This window comes from Grammomys surdaster, unplaced genomic scaffold, assembly GCF_004785775.1.
Source record: "Grammomys surdaster isolate TR1022 unplaced genomic scaffold, NIH_TR_1.0 174, whole genome shotgun sequence".
Lineage (NCBI taxonomy): Eukaryota > Metazoa > Chordata > Mammalia > Rodentia > Muridae > Grammomys > Grammomys surdaster.
The window spans coordinates 19,759,056-19,778,025 of record NW_021604622.1 but is presented as its reverse complement, the minus strand read 5'-3'; the positions used below and the strand labels follow the sequence as shown (position 1 = coordinate 19,778,025).

General features: G+C 43.0%; 1 protein-coding gene across 2 annotated transcripts in view; it reads right to left on the bottom strand.

Moving 5' to 3' along the window:
• Nucleotides 1–14,466, bottom strand: part of March11 (membrane associated ring-CH-type finger 11) — a 94,450-nt gene extending 79,984 nt beyond the window's left edge. For both annotated transcript variants that reach the window (XM_028767691.1, XM_028767692.1), the window contains exons 1-2: nt 13,734–14,466; nt 12,407–12,562 (exon numbers count right to left, since the gene is read on the bottom strand). In XM_028767691.1, the coding sequence (XP_028623524.1) occupies nt 12,407–12,562; nt 13,734–14,255 (678 nt within the window). In that variant the 5' untranslated portion in view covers nt 14,256–14,466. The remainder of the gene's footprint in view (nt 1–12,406; nt 12,563–13,733) is intronic.
• Nucleotides 14,467–18,970: the final 4,504 nt, after the last annotated feature.

Genomic DNA, 18,970 nt, shown 5'->3' with positions numbered 1-18,970 from the left:
CGTACAACTTTGTATGTCTATGTGTATGTCTGTGTGTGTGTCTGTGTGTGTATGTGTATGTGCACATGTGCATGTGTGCATACATGCATGCATTTGTGTGTGTGTGTGTGTGTGTGTTGAGAGATTTATGGCCAGGAACTAGTTCATATGACTGAGACTGATGAGTCCTCAGATCACTAATCAGTGCAGCTAGAGATTCATCCGAGCAGACCCTGTGATCCCAAGAGACACCTGAAGGCCTGAGAAACAAGAGACCTGACAGAATGGCTCTAAAAGCCTCTGGATCTGAAGGACAGTCAGGATGAAATCCAGGGAGAGCCAATGCTTCTGTTCACATACAACAGCAAGAGCAAATCAATTCTCTGACTTGGAAACAGATAGGTGGTGGAATTCCCTCTCCTTCCAAAAGAAGGTCAGCAATTTTCTTTTTCTATTTAGGATTCCAATTTATAGGACAGGTCCAACCAGATTAGAGAGGCACTCAGGTTCACTCCACCTACAGATTCAAATGCCAGTCTCTCCAGGAACAATCTCACAGCACACTCAGAATAATGTCTAAGAATTTGTCCAGTGCATCTGAACATAAAATTAGCCATTAAACCCAATTTATTTCCCATTGAATTATTAACACAATATATAATTAACAAGGCCTTATGGTTATTTTCTGTCAGTTCTAGAATCAGAGATCCTACTTGCTTTAACAAACCTGTTACCTCCAGAGTTTAGAACAGTGCTTATAGTGAGGCAATTGCTGTTAAATAAGTGACCAATCACAATCACAAATAAAAAGTAATCAATCACAAAGTATTGATTATACAGTGCACAATAGAAAATAGAAAGGATGGAATATTCTGTGGTCACCTCTGAGGCATAAGGAAAATCACCTCCCAGGCCTGAAACCCACACGTGTATTAGTTGCTTCTCTTGCTACTCTGACAAAACACTTGACAGAGGTAACTGGTAAAAGAAAGGGTTATGGTGACTCATGGTTTGATGATAGTCTTACTCTCTTCCCCTGTAGCTGTGATAAAATACTCTGACAAAAGCAATTAAAGATGAAAAAGAAAGGTTTATGATTTAGGGATATATTCATTCTATCAGGAAGGCCAAGGCAGCAGGAGCTCAAATAATCTGGACACATCATGTCAATGGTTGAAAATCAGAGAGTGATGAATTCATACAAGCTAATGTTCAGCTTATTTTTTCTACTTTATAAAATCTAGAATCCTATGACTACAGAGTAGTCTTTCCACAATGAGGGCAGGCCTCCCTCCATCAATTAACTTAAGACAAGCCACCTACAGGCATGCTCAGAGGTAACTCTAGATTTTGTCAAGCTAATCTTTAACACTAAGCACAACAAGTAGGCAACTCAGGGTGACAGGAGCTTGAAGCAGCTGGTGACACTTGCATCATTAGTCAGAAAGCAGAAGGAGGTCATTGTGACTGTCCAGCTCAGGCTCTCCATTGTATACAGTTGAGGACCACAGTTCACATTTAAGGTAGCTCCTCAGTTACTGTCACAGGCATGGCCAGAGACTATCTTAACCACAACTGTCCCTTGCAGGCATGCCCAGATGCTTGTCTATTATGTTACCCCAAGTCCCGCTAAATGGACAGTTATCAACATCACAACTCAACTTTTCATCCACTTCACAGCCAAACACATCACTTCTAAGCCACAACTTTCTCCACCTTGTCTCCACCGGCTCATGGCGTTTTCATAATGCAAGTTAGAATTAACTAGTGCAACTTCAAAAGTCTCTGGCATCTTTAACACTTGCAACCCTGTTTATTTAACAGATCAAATAACACGTCTCATATATGAACCCAAAACAAGATCTTAGCTGTGAGTTCTTACACAGTCAGAAAACAATGATCTCCTTCAGTGCACAATGGCACAGAGAAAACAACTGTGCTCCAAAATGGAAGAATGGAGCAAAGCAAGGATCAGACCAAAAGCGAGATCAGCTCCCAGCAAGGAAAACAACAGATCTTGCAGCTAGCTACGTGTCCAGCATCTTGCACTCCTGATGGAATTATCTATACACGCATCCCTCCAGCTGTTCCCCACTGCACCTGTTAAGTTCTTAAGCACCCCTACACTGAACTTGCTACTTTCTTTAGAGGAGGGCCCATGGTCCTGGCATCTCCAGCTTCAACTTTGCAGCTTCATAGACATCTCAGAGTTTAAGTTAATCTAGATAGTCCCTCACAGGTATGCCCAAATCTAGGCTGTCTCCTAGATGATTCTAGATTCTGTCATATTGACACTATTAATTCCCACACATCCATTCCCAAATTATCACCATGTTCTGTCACATTAATAAATAATCTATGATGAGGAAGTGCCCAGAGAGGACACTGGAGAAATCGCTGTTACTTATAAGAATGGAACTTAATCATGTCCCAAACAAGCTGGCAAAATTCTTTTTTAAAAATGTCCTTTTCTGTCCTTCAGCCTCAACTGCAGCAGGTCAGAGGAAGAGAGTTCTAGAAGGAGGAGTCGTCACTCTTCCTTGACAATCACTTAGAAATTTTCAGTATCTGTATGTTTTGCACTCCGCTGCCAGAGAGCCACATAGCCTAACGCTACCCAACAAATTTTGGGCAAGTTCCTGGCAGTCCTGAGCCTAGCATTTTATATGCTTGTTTTTATTTTCACTTCTTTAAACTACTCAGGTCATCTAGATCAGAAAGGAAATCCACAGAAACTACTGTACTAGTCTGGATATGCTACCATGAAAGACACAGACACCACAATGAGAGGCTGGAGAGGTGCAGCGCACTCAACATCTGATTCAATCTCTAGGTCTGAGGCTGAGTGTTCTCGTTCTGGGGAACACTATACCACATCTCTTCCCTGTTCCCTACTCTCTAAAGGATTAGAGCATTTTCTGGAAAGTATCCAGCTATTTTTCCCCATAGAAAAAAATAACAGTAAGATAATGCTCAGAAAAGCAAGAAGGAGATGGGCCAAAGGACAAACAAATATGGAACATAAGAAAGCCTGACTTCTTTTGTACTCAACTAACAACTTTTTCACAAACTTTACTTGAAAAAACTAATCGGCCATTCAAATGTATACTTGTGCAAAAATCTGTAAATGTAACATGAAATTCAATACAGGAGCTTTGGGAATATTTTCCACAAAAATATAAATCCTCCTGATATTTATAAAAGATGCCACCCTCTCCTCAAATCTTTTCCAAGAGGTCCACCAAACCACAGTGAGCTGTGTAAGTGTCCTGAAATAGTTCTCTATGCCTCTACACTATTTTGTAGCTCTGTGTCATGATGCTAAGTGAGGAGGAAGATGCCATTTGGCACAACTGCAAGACCATATATAGCAAAGGAGTGCCTAGGACCTCCTGGAATAACAGCTAGACACTGGAGGAGCCCACTCCCCCTCTATCCCTGTGCCTAAATTATGCTCTTGGCCACTTACACACAATCAGCTGGCTAAAAAGAGAAGCAAGACAAAAAGGCACATTAAGGAAAGAACTTCCGTTTTTCAATTTGGATACATTGCCCATGTGTCATCAATCAAAATGAACTAACTTGAGATAAAACATGGAAATAGAGTAAGTCATTAGATGAAAGTTTGCATGGCAGGTAAAATCTAAGGGATGGATGGAATAAGAACTGTCTATTTGATAAGCCCCTGTATTGCCTTTGCCTGTAGTTCATGTTTCTGTTTCCCTCATATCCTCCCATACAATTTATAGTCTGCTTTCATTGATATCAAATTTCATTTGCATAAATCACATGGAACAGCTGTTGAATTATGAGTTGTGCTCACAGGGGACAGGCTGTCAAATATCCAAGGATACAGAAAGCACAAACCACAATACAGATGTTCTCGGCAGAGACCTCTGAGTCGGCCATGCATTTACTTGTAACTGCGGTGATTATCTACTCATCAGGCCATTCTCTGCTATTCTGAATGGTCCGATGCACTCCCGGTTCGTCCTCCGAGTCATCCTCTCTACTCATAGGAGGTCCAAGAATAGAAGGAAGCTGAGTTTCCTTTGTTCTGATCCCTTTAGTCACAACACAGTGAAGCCACAGGCAAGGTAAAGCAGGAAATGAGCAAAGACGAATGAGTCCGAGCTTTGCTGGAGCTCCCTGTGCTGGGGTGGTGCCCCGCCAGCCAAAAATCATCATCTTTGAAGTTACATTCTAATGATACAAACCACACATCAAATAATGTAGCCTTGTTCTCAGTCAGGTGGCAGGCTTCGCAGCAAAAATTCATATCCAGCAGACTGTCTTAGCAGGTCCTCTGCAGCCATAGTGAAATTTCCAACAAATTATTTAAAATCCCTGAGCAAATATATGAAACCCTTCAACCAGTAACCATCTCAAGAAAGAACGTGTGTTACCAGTAGCAATTACCAAGTCTTTTTCCATAACATTTTAAGTTTTTAAGAGAGTACATGTATTTCACTGGAAGCTTGTGCACTTTCTCTCTCCCTCCCCCTCCCCCTCTCTGTTTTAGAATTTGATCTCTTTATTACTTTTGAAGGTTTTTTGTTATAGTCTAGAAAACTGAAAACGTTTGCCCAGGCACATTCTGAATCTCACTGCTAGTATGCCTAAGAAAGAAGTGGAAAACGAGCAGAAAGCAAGCAGAAAACCAGTACTCAGGAAATGAAAACAACTGCAATTCCTTAAGGCAGAGTCTCGCTGCAGACATAACAGACCTTCCATGATTCTAGAGCATTTCAAAAACACTCATCCACACACTTATTCTTATCACCAATATTCATCAAATGGTCACAGACTGACCATGAAGCCATGGTGCGCTCCCTTCTGTGATTTGTTCTAAAGCTTGTTCCAGTCATCACTCTTCATGCCCTTCTCTAGAAACCCTAAGAAAACTGAAAGAATTCAATGTCAGAACTGTAGACACCTGGTGAGTGGCAGATGCCAGAAGGACCTGTGTAGGGAGGGGCTCACTAGCACCCTGTACATGTGTGCCAGGACTCACTGAGATGAGAGGGTGGGTGGCTTGCTCCAAGAACACTGAGGACTTCTGTGGCCCTGCCTTCCATCTGATGTGATGGAAACCATCCCTGGGGTCTGAAACAACTAAGAAACTGGTGAGAACAACAGTTTGAATATTTTGTAATAGTCAATAGTAATGTTTAATACTTTTATGGAACTGGACTGACACAATCTTCTAAATGAAGTAAGTTAATCATAGATCCACTTAAAACTGCAAACATTAAAACTTAATACATTTTGCCCATGTAATTCTTTAGGAAACACCCAAGTGTACATCAGCCTTCTATGTGCTTGAACGACTATTGAATACCAGGGGCCAGATCCAGCTCTGTAACTGTTCTGGAATACCATTTCTTGAAACATTATGGTTGACTGACGTTCAATGTTCAGTGTTCTTAAGTGAAGTTTCCCTGGAATACAGTCATGTCTATTCATCGATATGGTGTCTGCAGCTGTTTCTGAGCTAGGACAATAGTCACAATGACCTTCGGAGATTAATGAATTTTCTATTCTGGCTTTCTGATTTAAATAACCAGGTATCAAGTAAAGATATGTTGGAACTATGTTTGTGGACTTTACTCAAATATTCTCTGCCCCCATAACTTGTTTGGAGAGCTGGATCCACCCACACCTATACTCTGGATTCTTTCTTTCTCCTAGCGGCAGCTAGGTTAACAGCACAGACAGCAAATAGAAGAAAAAAATATCAAAACAAAGGGAAAACACACTTTAAAACAACTACAAAATAAGGAAAAGCAGAGGTATGTGAAGGAGAAATTTCTGGAAGGTATCATCTACATGATGCACATTGTCTCCTGGGCTGACCCTGTGCAAGCTTTTATAAGTAGCAGGATACATGAAATGCTAACTACCTTTTTCCCATCTCTCCTGTCCCAGAGCCATCTGACTTTGGGACAGCTTGGAGAGTCAGCAGGACACACTGCTGTACAGGAAGCTTGATGACTGTAGTAGAGCACAGAGCTCATCTACAGATGTCTGTCACTCAACAGTCATCAATTGTGTCTAATAAGTGAAATGCAGATTCACACATCTTGAGAATGAGTGAATAAATAAAACAAAACCAGTATCCAAGGAAGAGTGACTGTCATGTGGCATATTCACTGTTCATCTTGGCAGTTTTAGTTGCCTACAAGTTATGCCTGCATAAACTTATGAAATATGATATTTGAACATCATCATTTTTGTGACTGGACATGCTCATGAAAGGCTTTGCCTCAGCTCCTCCTCTACCATTGAACCCGCTGGAAATGATAGCAAGATCCACAGCTAGATAACAAGTCAGAGTGAGACAAGGTTGCATGCACATGGACATGTTGAAGACGCCACTGGGGATGCTTCCGAGGAAGTCTGTGACAGGTTGATGGGGCTCACGCTCTCAGATTTTATTAATAAATTTTCAAAATCTCAGCCATTTTTAAAGATAACTCATGAGCTTCTCCTAGTGCATTATACCATGAAGTTCTGTGAAGGTGAAAATATCCCCTTCATACCCCATTTAAGAAACTAATGAGATCTAGATGCTACAGCCTTACAAATCGGTCTAGAAGTTGGGCTTGAGAACGGTGTCTAAGATGAATACAAATAATGCTAGTTTGTACCTATTGTGAGGAATTGCAGGATTTTAGCAACAAGGATTTAAAACTGAAAAATAACTTTGCATCCCTGACCTTTTGTGAAAGACTTTGACATTATTCTTACAGCTCTGAGAAGACCTGTGGCCTAGAGTGCATGAAATATTTGAAGAAAAAGCAACAGGAACTGTGAGTAAAAATGGCCAGGGGCACAATGCCTTAAAAGGTAACCGGATAGTATGCAAGCCAAGGTAGACAAGGCAGGTAGACAGTACTTATCCCTCTCTACCAGGTAAAGGGAGTAGAGAAGGGATGAGAGTTGGGGGAGGGGTGTCTATTTACCTGTTGATATGCTGCTTTGTGATGCTTTGGCTGGCCACCTTGTATCATTACCCTTCAATAAGCTCTAAGTCAGGCTCCCTAACTTCCTGCTGACTGGTCACATGCATTCCACCTAGTGGCGGCCGTTCCAAACTACAAATGCACAATGGCTCTCAAACTTTGAGTAGAGCTGTCCCATGAAATAACCACACTGAAAATTCTCAGATCTCCAAATCCACGACGACTCAAGATGGAGATAAATTAGACTCATAGGGAGGGACACCTGGAGTCCTTTCAAAAATAGTGATTTATTAATAATGTATGATAATGAGTTCAGTTAGACACTGGGATCTGTTTTGCCAAAAAATTAAATTAATTAAAATTAAAAACAAGAAGCAAAAAAATGTAGGTGAAGAACAATGTTAAACAAAAAGCAGATTGTGGAATTCACAATCACCAGGATACAAAGCCTACCCGCCCACAGAAGACGATGTGTATATATAGAGAAACACTAGTCAGTCTTAGTAGGAAAAAAGCCAAAAGAACTAAAAGAACTTCCGTTACTTTCCACAATATGGATGCAGCTTAAGGGTATCATGTTGAGTGAAATGAGCCTGAAATCGGGTAATAAATAGCCCATGACTTCACTTCTGTGCAGAATCCACAAGATACTGATTTATTACATGTTGAGAGCAGAAGGGCAATTATCAGAAGATGGGCTAGGGGTGGAGTGTGGGAAAGAGGAGACAGTGGTCACTGACTACAAAGCTACAGTTCAATGCAGGGAGTAGTTTCAACAACATTCTGTATATTTCAAAAAAGCTAAAATACCATGTTTTACATAATCCTACCACAAAAATGTGAAATATCTGATATGAATACATCAACTAGCTATATTTAATCATTCTACTATGTATCCATGCACTGACACATCTAATACCCTTTATATGTATACAATTATTATTAATTAGTCAAAAATAAAACGTAAAGACCTATGTAGAAAAGAGGGCAGTAACCTCGATTTGGTAACAGTAGAGATAAGGGAACAAGGGGCCCCTCTTCTCAGAGGAGACCAGGCCTTGGTCTTAGCAGGATGAACAGGTAACAGGGATGCTAGTCCCAGCGGAGGAAGAGCCATTCTAAGCCTGCCATGTATATTTAGGACATTAATCCTCAAAGTACAATATGGTGTAGGTGCCATCCTCATCTTTTTAAAGATGTCATTGCTAGAGAGATGGCTCAGAAGATAAATGCACCTGCTACCCAGCCCCGAGGACCTGAGTTTGATCTTCAAAACTCACATTCCAGAAGGAAAGAACCAACTGCCACAAGTGGTCTTTCCTCTGACCTCCATAAGAATGCCATGACATATGCACATGTGTATGTGTACACACACACACACACACATTAAAAAAATAAAGGTTAAAAACTATTAAATATAAGTTAGTTCTTATGTACATTAATATTATTGTTGGAACTTCTCATATATTTTCCTATCTGGAGGCACTGTAGTCTGAGTTTTATGTCAAAAGTACAGTTTCCCACATGGCACATTACATTGTAAATGTGACCCCTCAAAGAGACATATCACAGACAGCATTCACAAGCTACAACGTTGCTTTGTCAGTGTACAATGCCACCAACAGCTTGAATTAAATGTCATTGTATACGCTCATACATCTCAGTTTTCAGACATAATAAGTGCTTCAAAACAGAATTAGCTTTTACTCTTAAAATACCATTAATATATCATTTAACAATGACATATAGAATATAATAGTGGTATAGTGACATATTTATTAATGATATATAAATATATCACTCAATAATATATCGTTTAGTAAGTAGATTTTACAAGCAGGGAGGAAGGTAAATGCATTTTACGTGCCCCAAGTGTCTTAACTCCTACTACTAATGATGCAGTAATTAGGATGTAAATGTGTCCGTTCACTTTCTCAGATGTTCTACCACTGAGCACAACTGAAACAGACAGGAAGTGGGAGAATTTGAACCTTAAGGACAGAAAAGTGATTAAAACTAAGGGGTGAGGCACTCTGCAGCAGGTTTTGTTCACATGTGTCTGTGAGGCACTCTGTGCCAGGTTTTGCTTGCACACGTCTTTTTCCTGCCTATCTGCTCCTTGGCCTTCACTGTCCATCCCCATCTCCTAGTGACCAATAAGGAAGACATGATGTCAGCAGAAAGTCCTGGAAAGTGCTTGATAGAATGTATCAAACAGCAGGGCCAAGTCAAGCTTCCAGGGACTGATAGCCCCCGAGGGGAAAGTTACAGCAATGCCTACTGGTCCACATAGACCTGAAGAAGACCAAAGAAAGAGATCAGGGTAGGGATGTGAGTCACACTAGATACTTTCCCCTGAGAAGTGTGAAAAAATGGTCTTTCTTTAAAGACAGGTCAGCCTCCAGAGGTAGAGTAGTTTGCTTGTCTCTTGAATCAGAGTGAGTGAGACTAAATTTGCTTTAAATAAGCAGATGCGGCAGATATGAAATCATGTCACTTCCAAGGTCAAGCCTTAGTACGTTCATAGTGCCCACTTGCATCCTCCGAAAAGGACATATTTCATTGTGCTAGAAGCACAGGATGTGGGAGGCGAACTGAGGTACTCAAGGAACTGAGCCCCAAGGAATAGCCACCTCCAAGAACAAGTCAAACAGGGAAGTCATCAAGGGTGCTAACAAGGCCACACCTCTGGATTACAGTTCCAGGTAATCCCTTACGTGGAACAAAGCTTCCCACCGACCTCAACTGAGACACAGAGTCTCGTGAGGTAATGAGTTATCGTGGCTGTTTCAATCACTAAGAATTTAGGTTTGTTATACAGCAAAAGACTTTCTACTCTTAAAAAACTAGCTTCTGCTTGCTTCAAATACCACATAGGAAAACTCACGAAAGACCCTGAGACATCAAGACAGGCTAGTAGAGGACTGAAGAGAACGTCCTAGAATTCCTGCTTAATTAATACCACAGGCCCAGTAGCCAGGCTGACTGAGTTAGAATCCGGATAAATCCCTAGAAGAGACTGGCTGTGTTCTAGTTCCACACTGTGTAATGTTGAGGTAATAGTGTTGATCGGATTACTAGTATGTTACAAAGACTCAACAGTGGTATCTGTGTGTATAAGGCATTTAGAACAGTGGCTGGCACAGACTAACTAACATGTCTGTGATCCATTTTATTCTCTATTCTCTTCTAGTCCAGTGAACTGTCTGCTCACAGTCATGAAAGGACCCTATTCATGGGGAACAGAGTGCTAGACAGGGAAAAGAAGAACCATGAACAGGCTTCCAGTGTGAGTCTATGCCAATAGGATGTGGCTTTGAATCAGGCCATAGGGACATGGAAATAGTGCCTCCCATGGACCTCACAGTAAGAGGCAGAGTGGATGCTCAGGCTGTGGGTCAACCAAAACACAAATGACAGGCTGGGAACGAAGCTATGTCTCTTCATCTGGGTTCTAAGAGCCTATTCTTTGGGTGTCATGGCCAATTTCAGTAAGGTAAGGGTATCAAGCTTGGATTTAGAGTACAACTCAGTGGTAGAGTGTTTGTCATGTACATGTGTGGCCTTGGCTCAGTCCCTAACACCTTAAGACAATGAGTACCAAGCTTTATATGTATTAGACGTAGTCTTCAAAGTTCTTTCATCTCTGACATGATACAACATGATACTAGCATAGCATGCATGAGCCTGGTTTTGAAATATTACTTTCCATCTTAGAGTAATAACCAGATAATGTCACCAATCATATATCACCATCTTAAATACATTAGGAGTGTTGGCTTAATTTGGAGGGTTTTAATTGTTTTGAGGAAAAACTGTTTGGAGAATTGCTTTTGTTAAAATAATGACTGATTATTTTATGAAATTAATAAAACTAAAGGCACAAATTCTTTTTGCCATAGGACTGCAATTACTATAAACAGTATTATTTGTCCTAGACTTTTATGTCTGTCTATTCAGTGTTAATAAAGAGCCTATTTGTATTTGCTGCAAAATTAATGTTAAAAGAGAATATTTGTATACGAGCTCTCAATTGAAGTTTTTTGAAATACTTAACTTTCTGCTGTAGCTCCACACGTCTTTCTCTCTAGGCTCACTAATGGGGAGAAAAAGTTCCTATGCCTAGCCTCTCATATATTCTATTTATAATATTGTCAGAAATACAACAATGTCAACCAGGCCATGACCTTTGGACATGGCTCCAACTGTTTTTCAGGACTGCATAAACTGATCCATGAACTGGAAAAGGTCTACGACTGACTTCCGTGTGGTCATCCCTCTCATCAGGTTAGTTTCCCCTTTTTAAGTAATTTGTAAGCCCAAGGTGAAGAAAATTCCCTTTTTCATTTCATTATTGCTAATCATGCCTTGAATGCAAATTTCAGAGATGCAAATTAATTGCATATAGGGTACCAATTGAATACTCAGTAATTTAAATAATATAGCTCAATGTAAATTGAGTTTGATCATGGCCAAATCTAGTGGTCATGGGCAAGCCTAGTGGTCATGGGCAAGCCTAGTGGTCATGGGCAAGCCTAATGGTCATGGGCAAACCTAGTGGCCATGGGCAAGCCTAGTGGTCATAGGCAAACCTAGTGGCCATGGGCAAACCTAGTGGTCATGGGCAAACCTAGTCATCATGGGCAAACCTAGTGGTGAGGGCCATTGGGTTCTGTCATGTTTCTCCTTTCAATTTTTCCATTGCCTTTTTCATGGTTGTTATATCTCTCTGCTCCATCTCCTGCCAGATCTCTGTTACATATTTCCCCACTTTCCTCTAAGATATCTTCTTAATATTCTGCATTTGATACTCCATCAGCCTATTCAAAGAACTTGAGTCACTTCCACCCAGAAAAAATAAGGGAAGGGGGCGTTTAACTGCATACTTATGCTATCGTGTCACTGTGATTTTACACAAAGATTTGAAACTATGTAGAACTTCAGAAGCATTACGGAGAGCAGGGGAACATGGCTGCATCTGGTATGCAACTGAATGGCTCCAAGAATTCATGGGGTCAAAATTGTAAAAAATCTTATGGAACAGAAAACTTAAGCAGGAAGAATGCTCAGAGTTGAGCTGACAGATTCAACTGGATGTTTCCGCACTGGTAACAGCCACTTCTTCATTTGCATCTCTTTCCCACAAACTGGCCTAGGTATGGCTTAAAACTGTACAAATGTCTGCTAAATAAGCTGTATAGCATCTCTTCTTAATAAAACAGACTCACACGGATTCATTTTTATCAACTTAGCCTTGAAGAATCAGAACTGGGTATAGTTTAATCAGTAAGTAACAAATTCTAAAGGAAATCATTTGGTTAAAATGCCCTTGGAGTTTCTCAGCTAGGATGTCATGGCTTTCTGTAAACACAGCCTACAAACTTCTACATCTTGGTCTTATTGCGACTTGCATTAAATATTCTTAAGTAGCATCAAGGAGATTGTTTAAGCATCGTGTCTACCTGGCAAGGTTGCTTCATTTTAATGGCTGTGACGTGGTATCTGTAACAGCACAGTTCACAGGTCCAGGAGCCCCTTTCACTGATCCACTTTAGAAGACACAGCTGATGTGTGTACCGAACAGACCCGTCACATCGGCAAGGATTTAACAACTCACCCTGGGAGGGGAAAAAAAAAGCAGGCTGATGTGAATATCTGTGTTTCTGCCTCTACTTAAAAACCCTAAGCTTGATTTCTTTTCTGTATATTCGGTTTACCCAGAAGGATACAAGCATCAAGCTCCATCCCAGAAAACCAAATTAAATTTTTATATCTCTGATGGGAATGATACTAAAGTCTTAAAAGAAAAACTATTTCTAAGATAGTGCTTAGAGTTATGACATAAATGTTCCACTGACATACAAAATGTCTGCAAGATACAGCCCCCAATGCCCTTGGGGAAAAGCTCTACTATTAAATCTCTTTAATAACTTTTAAGTGGATGGTCAGATGCATTTCCTCTGCAGTTATTCTTAATCATTGCTAAAGGAGAAGTGCATGGCGGAAAGCAGCTCAGAGTGGCCTGTGCTTTTACTTTTTCTAAATGTAGCATCATAAATATTGACTCGGGGCACTATTTCCTGAAAGCCTGCGTATTCTTTCTTATGCAACTTCCTAACTTTTAAAGACATTATAGCTAATGTTTTCACACACTTTGCAAGGGAGACGCATTATCATTTCCCCGCTGCGTGATGATTCTTGTGGAAGTTTGCATGGGCCTTTAATGATGTTTATGATTTTAAAACGTGTTTCTGACAAAGCATCAAGGACACCAGTCGGCTAAAATACCCTTTCTTTTCAAGTACTTTCTTTTGCGAGAACTGTAGCATCTTTCTCATTAAAAATGTGTAATAAAAAATATTCTCCTTTGGTATTGCATACCTCATATTGGTATTGATATAGCACGAGTTATCCTCTGCCTCATTTGTATTCTGAGACTAAGTTCTCTGGATACACTAACAGAACGCAGACGTCAGACCTTTGCATCCTATAGGCTTGATTCTACTTATAAACTAAAATCTTTTTGAGTAATTCACAAAAAAACCCTTAATGATGTTACCATTATAGTACCTGAGGAGTACCTGACTTCAGAACAAGGTAGGAAGAAAAGGCATAGTTTAATTTACTTCTGTATTCGCCACCAGGACACTATCTGCCTTCTCAGAAAAAAAGAACTGGAGAGCTAGGCTCAGTTGGGAGGCGTGCGCTGTCCGTGGTGCTGAAATCTCTACCCTTGCCGGCCCGGTCCAGCGCTCACAGCCAGCAGACCTGGGGTCCCTCCGGCCTTACCTGCTCCGCGCCCTGGAAGCAGATCTTGCAAATGGGCTGATGATGCTGGTGCTGATGCCCCGAGCGCTGGTCGCCACCGCCACCACTACTGCTGCTGCGGCTGCTACACACGGAGCGTGTCTCAGGCTGGTCTCCCGTGTCTCGCCGCTCGCCCTCCCGGCACGCGCCGGCCTCGGGCTCCCCCGGGCTGCCTTTCCCGGCCGCAGCCTCGGGGAGCTTCACCTCCGGAAGGCACCTAGGACCTTCGTGGGAGTCGCCCGCTGCCGACACCTCCTGGTCGCCGGGCAACAGAGACGGCGGCAGCGGCTCACCTGCGCCCTTGCGCCGAGGGGCCAGTTCTACCGGGGGCTCGCCCGACCCTACGATGCGCTCTAGAGGCGCGGGTAGCGGCGGCCGGTAGCGTGGGGAGGTGGGAACCAGGGACGACTCTCCCGGAGGCGGGGGTGGGGGCGGCGGGGGCAGAGGTGGCTCAGCTTCGAGGCTATCCGCCCGGCTACACCGTTTGCTGCCCTCGTCGCTCATGGTGGAGCTGCCGCCGTCCTCCTGCCCGCCCGGTGGCGGGCCGGGCGCGGACTGCAGCCAGAGAGAGCTCAAGGGGAGGCTGGAGAGGGAGGAAGGAGGAGGACGGGAAGGGGAACCGGGGCACAGGGACTAGGAGGGCGGGACCAGGACGCGGAGGACCGGCGCGGCGGCCGCAGAGGCGGCTGTTCAGCGGAGCCGCCGGCTCGGCTCTGATGGAGGCGGCGCCGAGTTCGGCTGCGCGTGCCAAGCGCGCGGGGGTTGGGTGGGAGGCGGGGAGGAGCGCCGAGCTGGGCAAGGAGGCTGGGAACAAGCGCGGGACTGGGGGGTGGGGGTGGGCAAGTCGTGCGTGAGTGCGAGGTGTAGGACCGAGAGGACCCTGCTGGAACTGGGGGATCCCTGGGCTGCTTCCACTAACCCCGCCCCGGGCCGCTCACGTCGGTTCCGGGGCGGATGGCCCCTCTCTGAAGCGCGCAGCACTGCGGCTCCAGTGAGAAAGGAAAAGGGGGAGGGGTCGGAAGCTGCCGATCCAAAAACCGTTACTGGGTGGGTCTGGGGGAATTCCGAGACACCGGCCGGGTGGGGGCGCGGTGGGCCAAGCGGAGACCCGCGTGGGAGTAAGGATGAGGGCGAGGCAGGCAGCCCTGTGGTGCAAGAACCCAGTGAGCAGTGGCACGCAGGAAAAGGACTCTTGGGGACAGATGCTGTAACTCCTCTTTGCTCCACTGTTGTTTTGGGGATCCCAATCCTTTTCCCTTCAGAGGACTCTGCATCTCAAAAGTCTTCAAGCAGAAGCCTCTGGAACCTCTGTCATCCTCGGAATGCGCCAATACTCCTGTCCCCCTGTCCTGAATATACATCATGGGTCTGTACATCTTTCCGAGGTTGGAGGGTTGCAATGCCCCATTCTGTAGCTTGTGGGTCTCCTTCATGCTTGCAGTAATATTGCTGCGTCCTTCCCAGGAAAAGTGGCTACAACCTTGAACCACTGTGTGACTCATCCTCCTCCTCACTCACCCCCCCCCACACACACACCCAGTCTCTTCCTCTCTGTCTCCCTCTCTCTCCCCTCCCCTGGACTCCTCTCTCCTTCCTCCCTACCCCTTCCTATCTTTCTTTTCCTTCTTTCTCTCTCTCTCCCTTCCGCTTTTTGAGTAGGGTACTGGACAGAAATCTGTGCTTCTGTGCTCTGGCCGTCTGTTCCAAACCCAGCAGTCTGAACTCTTAATCGTTGGATTTATACCCTGCAAGGTGTCTACGCAAATCAGTTGTGACTTATCACTGAAGTGGAGCCTTAATGACTTTGACAGAAGTGATTGGCCCTAAAACATTAATTTTTGGCTACATTTCATAGCTGAAGACCCAGGACCAGATAGGCAAACTTAAGTTGTTCAAGGTCATCGGCCTATTAAAGGACTTTTAACTGACTTCGGCTTTCACAGCTCAATGTGTGTGTGTGTGTGTGTGTGTGTGTGTGTGTGTGTGTGCGGGCCAGGGTGTGGGGCACATGAACATATGCCAGCATTCACATCCAATCCTTTCTTCATCTTCTTTAAAGCAGTTCTGTAGTATGTGGATTGTTTTGTGTCTCTGAGTCCAGTTAACAAAATTGAAGTAGTGGAGCAAAAATACAAGCTTAAGTAAAACTTTTAATTATCCACTTGCCTTTTTTAAAAAGGAAAAAGAGAGACGGGCAAGGAAGGGAGGAGCAATCAAAGAAAAGAAAGGCAAAGACCCAGGTCTTTTGACATCTATCAGTGTGGCTTGGATGAAGTTGAAAAAAAAAAAAGAAAGAAAGAAAGAAATGAAGAATGCTTTGTCACAAATGGCTTCAGATGACACGGCTTCCAGGAATGTCCTCTCACTCAGCACCCTTGGACCAGTTTATTTTTGGTACCAGAGTGGCAGCCAGTAAACACGGTTTTAAAATAATCCTTGCAGCCCTGGCAGCTTACCACACTGAAGAAATGTGACGGTAGATAGGGGTTGTTTGGGTCTCCACCTGTCAAAAGTACACCGTGCACACATTTGTATACACTATCCCATTCATAAGATTTTCATAAGCATTCATATAATTCAAATGCCTGAACTATAAATTCTTAAAAGGAGACAAACGTTATATAATCATCCCAGGTAATTCCATGTGTTGCTAATAAATCACTATGAGATATGACAAAATAAGGTATTCAAGGGCAAAATGAAGACAGAGATAGTGTAGGTAGCTAGCCAGGTGAACTGCAGCTAGGTGTGTTCTTCCAGTTGCTTGTTTCTGGAAAAAATAACTCCAATAACAGAAATTTTCTTCTCTTAATATGACGGCTACCCACATTAAAAAAAATAAATAAACTGAAAGACACTTTGTTTCCCAGTTTCATTAAACTTGGTGGATGATCTCCCCAGCCCCACAGGCTCCACCCTACCTACCGAGTCTTCAGTGGACCAGTAAAAACTAATTAAATTTGGTGGATGATCTCCCCAGCCCCACAGGCTCCACCCTACCTACCGAGTCTTCAGTGGACCAGTAAAAACTAAATTTTGACCTCTACTGTAAAAGTGCGGAGTAACGAGAGACACAGAAAGAGGAGTGTACCCGCTGGGCTGCCAACACCCAAACGGAAGAGAGGAGGGAGATAGAGGGGCTAAGGAAGGACACCTCAGTTCCAACAACCGTCACCAGAAGCCGATGTTTATCAAATTTTTAAAAGTCAAGTTTTGTCAAATACAAGTGAATGCTGACATGTATGTGGAACATATATAAATAAAGAGAAAGCCAAACAACATAGCAGACATGTTTAAATACATTACTATGTTCCTCACATCCATCCTTCACTACATGAGCCATTTCACTATGACGTACAGACCCTTTAGACACCGATAGCTGAATGGAAGAATGACGGGGAAAAAGATAAAGAGCCACACAAGTGTGTCCCCAGATGTCCTTTTGTGGTGTCAAATGTATGACCCTAAGAGTTTCTCCCACAGCATTCACAACCCCTGAAATTAAATATTGAAATCACCAGAAGAGAAGAGGGGTTAGACAGCAGTTAAGTCAGGCTATGGCAGGTGAGAGTGATTTTAGATTTATCCTGAATCTAAACTAGGCATGATGACCTTGAGGCGCCCTTCAAACAAATAAAGGTAGCCTGGGGAGCTCTTTAGAATTTAAATTTTTAAATATCTCTTAAGTGTAGCTCTTACACATATTCCAAAATTATCCCATTGGCACATTTAGGATACATTGATACCTCCATAGAGATTGAATACAATACATAGTATTCTCGGTTGTCTTCACATACCTAAGGAAAGAAACTAAGAATCCAGCCTACTTTTAATCCAGGAATCACTTGCCCAGACTTACACTGTAAAGCAACAAGGTTGTGTTACGTTGTGTTTGATAGTGGCAAACATCATAGCCAGCACTCACCTATGCAGAAAACAGCTTTGTCAGGGACCAGGAATAGCGTCTGTCTGTCAGCCTCCTGTCAGCACAGTTCCATATGCAGAGAGGTCCACAGCCTACAGCTTCCTCCCTCTCCCTTTAACCCTAGCTGCATATACCAAGCTCCATCATATACCAAGATGTATCACTCAAAGCCACTTCTCACTTAAGCAGGTCCCATCCAAAACTAGACAACATCCCCAGACCTTTTTTTCACCCCCTTTATGCCAGCACCCAGCTGCTCACTCATTCAATTGTTCAAGCCAAAATCTTTTACGTCATCCCTGCATTTTCTTTCTCACATTTGTGTATGGAATTTTAAAAAAAAAGTCCTACAAATGTACTTTTAAAATATATACCATATTCTACTACTTATTCTCACTGCTGTACCCGCTGTCCCCATTCAGACTGCCATCTTCAGGCACTGGGATCATCAACATGCTTTCCTAGGCGTGTCTCTGCTTCTCACCATGGACCCATCCCCTGCACCAGCCAGATAATCTCATTCAAATGTGAGTTCAACACTTCAGATCCCTACTTGGTATCACCAATGGCTTCTGTGGTATTTTGAATGAAAATTATCCCATAGGCCCATAGGGTGTGGTACAATTGTAGGTGTAGCCAGGGTGGAGTAGGTTGGCCTTGTTTAAGGAAGTGGCTTATTCTCTTCCTGCTGCTTGCCGATCTGATCTGGTTATAGAACTTTCAGTTCCTTCTCCTGCACCATGTCTGCCTGTATGCTGTCATGGTCCCTTCCATGACAAGGATGGACTAAACCTCTGAACTGTAAGCTAGCTTCAATTAAAATATTTTCCTTTATAAAAGTTGCCATGGTCATGGTGTTCCTACACAGCAATAGAAACCCTAAATAAGACAGCTGCCCATCATACTATCAAAAACCTTAGCATAGTCCTACTTTTACCTCTGAAGATATCTGTATACCCTACCCAAAATTCACCTCTTCCTACTCACTCTTGCAACAGTAATAATTCTTGTGATTTCCTAGAATCTCTTTCTTCTTTATTCCTGTCTTTAAGACTCAGTCCTTTCTCACTTCACCCACCCACCCCCACCTGAAATAAGATCATCTACTATTGTTATGTCTGACCTTAGTCATGTTCTTTTTCATTCCACTACCCAACATCTACTCATTCATCCCACTACCCAACATCTGTCCATTTATCCCACTACCAAACATATACTCATTTATTCCACTACCCAACATTCCCTCCTTCATCCCACTACCCAACAGTCCCTCCTTCATCCCACTACCCAACAT